The sequence below is a fragment of the Engraulis encrasicolus genome, chromosome 14 (assembly GCF_034702125.1).
Source record: "Engraulis encrasicolus isolate BLACKSEA-1 chromosome 14, IST_EnEncr_1.0, whole genome shotgun sequence".
Classification (NCBI taxonomy): Eukaryota; Metazoa; Chordata; class Actinopteri; order Clupeiformes; family Engraulidae; genus Engraulis; species Engraulis encrasicolus.
Window position 1 is genome coordinate 43,922,454 of NC_085870.1, and position 2,500 is coordinate 43,924,953.

The 2,500-nt window shown below is 47.9% G+C and overlaps 1 protein-coding gene across 1 annotated transcript in view; it reads right to left on the minus strand.

Moving 5' to 3' along the window:
• The window catches only part of LOC134462691 (low-density lipoprotein receptor-related protein 1-like), a 260,688-nt gene that overhangs the window by 49,427 nt on the left and 208,761 nt on the right, over window positions 1–2,500 (minus strand). The window contains exons 44-45 of the mRNA XM_063215836.1: window positions 2,346–2,500; window positions 1,559–1,751 (exon numbers count right to left, since the gene is read on the minus strand). The exon at window positions 2,346–2,500 is cut by the window's right edge and continues 50 nt beyond it. Coding sequence (XP_063071906.1) covers window positions 1,559–1,751; window positions 2,346–2,500 — 348 coding nt within the window. The remainder of the gene's footprint in view (window positions 1–1,558; window positions 1,752–2,345) is intronic.

Here is a 2,500-nt window from a genome sequence, read left to right on the forward strand (position 1 = left end):
TCACTCTCAATGTTGAACTCTGTAATATACTGCAGATAGACATGTGGATAGACAGAAAGGCGGCCAGATGGGCAAAAAGACAGGCAGACTAAGCCAGTAGGAAAGACAAAGATGAATAGATAGAGAAAAATGCCAGAACAGAAAAATGAACAGAAAAAACACAGAGAGACAGACAGACAGACTCATATAATTTCAGTGCTAAGGGCCTCCTCCTTCTCCTCCTCTAACTGTATGTGAGAGACAGAGAAAAGTAAAGATGGTGCAAGAGAGGAAAAGAACAAAGAGAGAAAGAAAGAAAGACAAATAGATAGAGAAACATGGACAGAAAAATGACAGAACAGAAAAATGACAGACAGACAGACCGACTCCTCCTCTCATGTCACTTCACATTGCCGTCAATAGAGGACGCTTTCCCAATCAACAGCTGCATCTGGTCCACACCTGGCCCATATTTGGCTCAGTTCTGGCCAACAACCTTTCCAAGATGCAGCACCTGTAAGGGTGAAGCACCGTGCTCACAGGCCTCAACGAAATGAAACCAATTTGTCTTTGATGTGACAATAGCAATGGCACACAATTTAGAGAAAGACGGAGGCCCTTATTTTTCAAGTGTGTTTGTGTGAGTGTGAGTGTGAGTGTGAGTGTGAGTGTGAGTGAGTGAGTGAGTGAGTGAGTGAGTGAGTGAGTGAGTGAGTGAGTGAGTGAGTGAGTGAGTGAGTGAGTGAGTGAGTGAGTGAGAGAGAGAGAGCGAAAGAGAGGGGAAGGGAGTGAGTGTCTGTGAGTGAGTGTGCATGTGTGTGTGCGCGCATGCGGTGTGTGTGTGTGTGTGTGTGTGTGTGTGTGTGTGTGTGTGTGTGTGTGCACGCGTGCGTATGTGTGTGCGTGCAAAACTTTGTGACTGCGTGTGTGTTTGAGTGTACATGTCTGTGTGTGTGTGTGTGGTTGTGACAGAGAGGGTACACACACATGCGTGGGTGTGAGTGTGGTGAGTGTGTGAGCGACAGTAATGATTGGGTTGAGCTGTATTGAGTGTCTGGATGTATGAGGGTCTTTTCAGCGCCGTCAAACTCCGGGATTATTGTTGACACATAATTACACGGCCCAGCTACTTGGGACAGCACAGCCTGGATCACTGCACTCTGTCAACTCAGAGACACACACACGCACACATGCGCACGCACGCACACGCACACGCACACGCACACACACACATACACGCACGCACGCACACTCACACTCACACTCACGCGCACGCGCACGCGCACGCACACGCACACTCACACTCACACTCACACTCACACTCACACTCACACTCACGCGCGCACACACACACACGCACACTCACACACTGCAATTTGCACAACTAGTGTGACACATCAACAAAAAATGTATCAAAGTAAAACTCTATCACCCTTTGTGAAATTGTTGAGTCAAAGTCACAGACACATCCACACTTCACATTTTTCACAGTTCTCAGACAGGGAATACAAGAGCGATAGACAAATCATACTTCATCAAGTCCCTCATTAATCCCGCCCCCTCGGTGGTCAAAACTCACAACTATTGGTGTCGTTGGCCACAGCGACGATTCCCATTGGCTGCTGTGGGATGTCAGCGCGGAGGACCTTCATGTCTCCGCCCACGTATTTGTCAGCTCGGAGCACGGAGCGCCGGACCCAGTCGGTCCAGAAGATGTAGTCTCCATACACCGCCAGCCCGAACGGGTGCACCGGCTCATTCTTCAGAACCACCTGTAGGGGGAGACAGTGAGAGGTAGAAAGATCTTCAGCTCCAGTGAAATATCAGTGAGGTATCTTACATCCACACATAACTTTAGCGCAAAGTTGACATTAAAAGGCACATGATGCTATTACGCCGTTGTGCTATTAGAACATCGGTAATTTCAGTGATCGTACACTTTTTCGGTTAGAATGACACAATTGGTAATCAGGCTACAATAACAAATGCTATGGAACGAAAGTGGAAGTGGTTTAGCACATCAGAATCCCCTTAAATCCTCACTGGTCTGAAAGTACAGCTAGTAAATAGCTACAGCGCACATGCTGGTATAGATTTTTATGTCCAACATTACAAAATATGGTATTTCCAACATTATAGGATATATTATATATTAGGCAAGAAAGTTGTTGTATTGTACTTTAATATTTAGAACAACTTTTTACGTAGCTCAGTACCACAGTGTTGGTGTGTGTGTGTGTGTGTGTGTGTGTGTGTGTGTGTGTGTGTGTGTGTGTGTGTGTGTGTGTGTGTGTGTGTGTGTGCGTGCGTGCGTGCGTGCGTGCGTGCGTGCGCGCGCACGTGGACACGTAATTTTCAACACTCACGTAGCGGTGCGTGCCGTCATACTCGCAGCGTTCGATCTTGTCAAGCGTCGCATCGCTGAAGTAGAGCTTCTCTGCGCGGTGGTCGATGGCCAGGCCGTTGGGGGTGCGGATGTCATGGCCAATGATCACCAGCATGTTGGCACCAGACAGAGTGG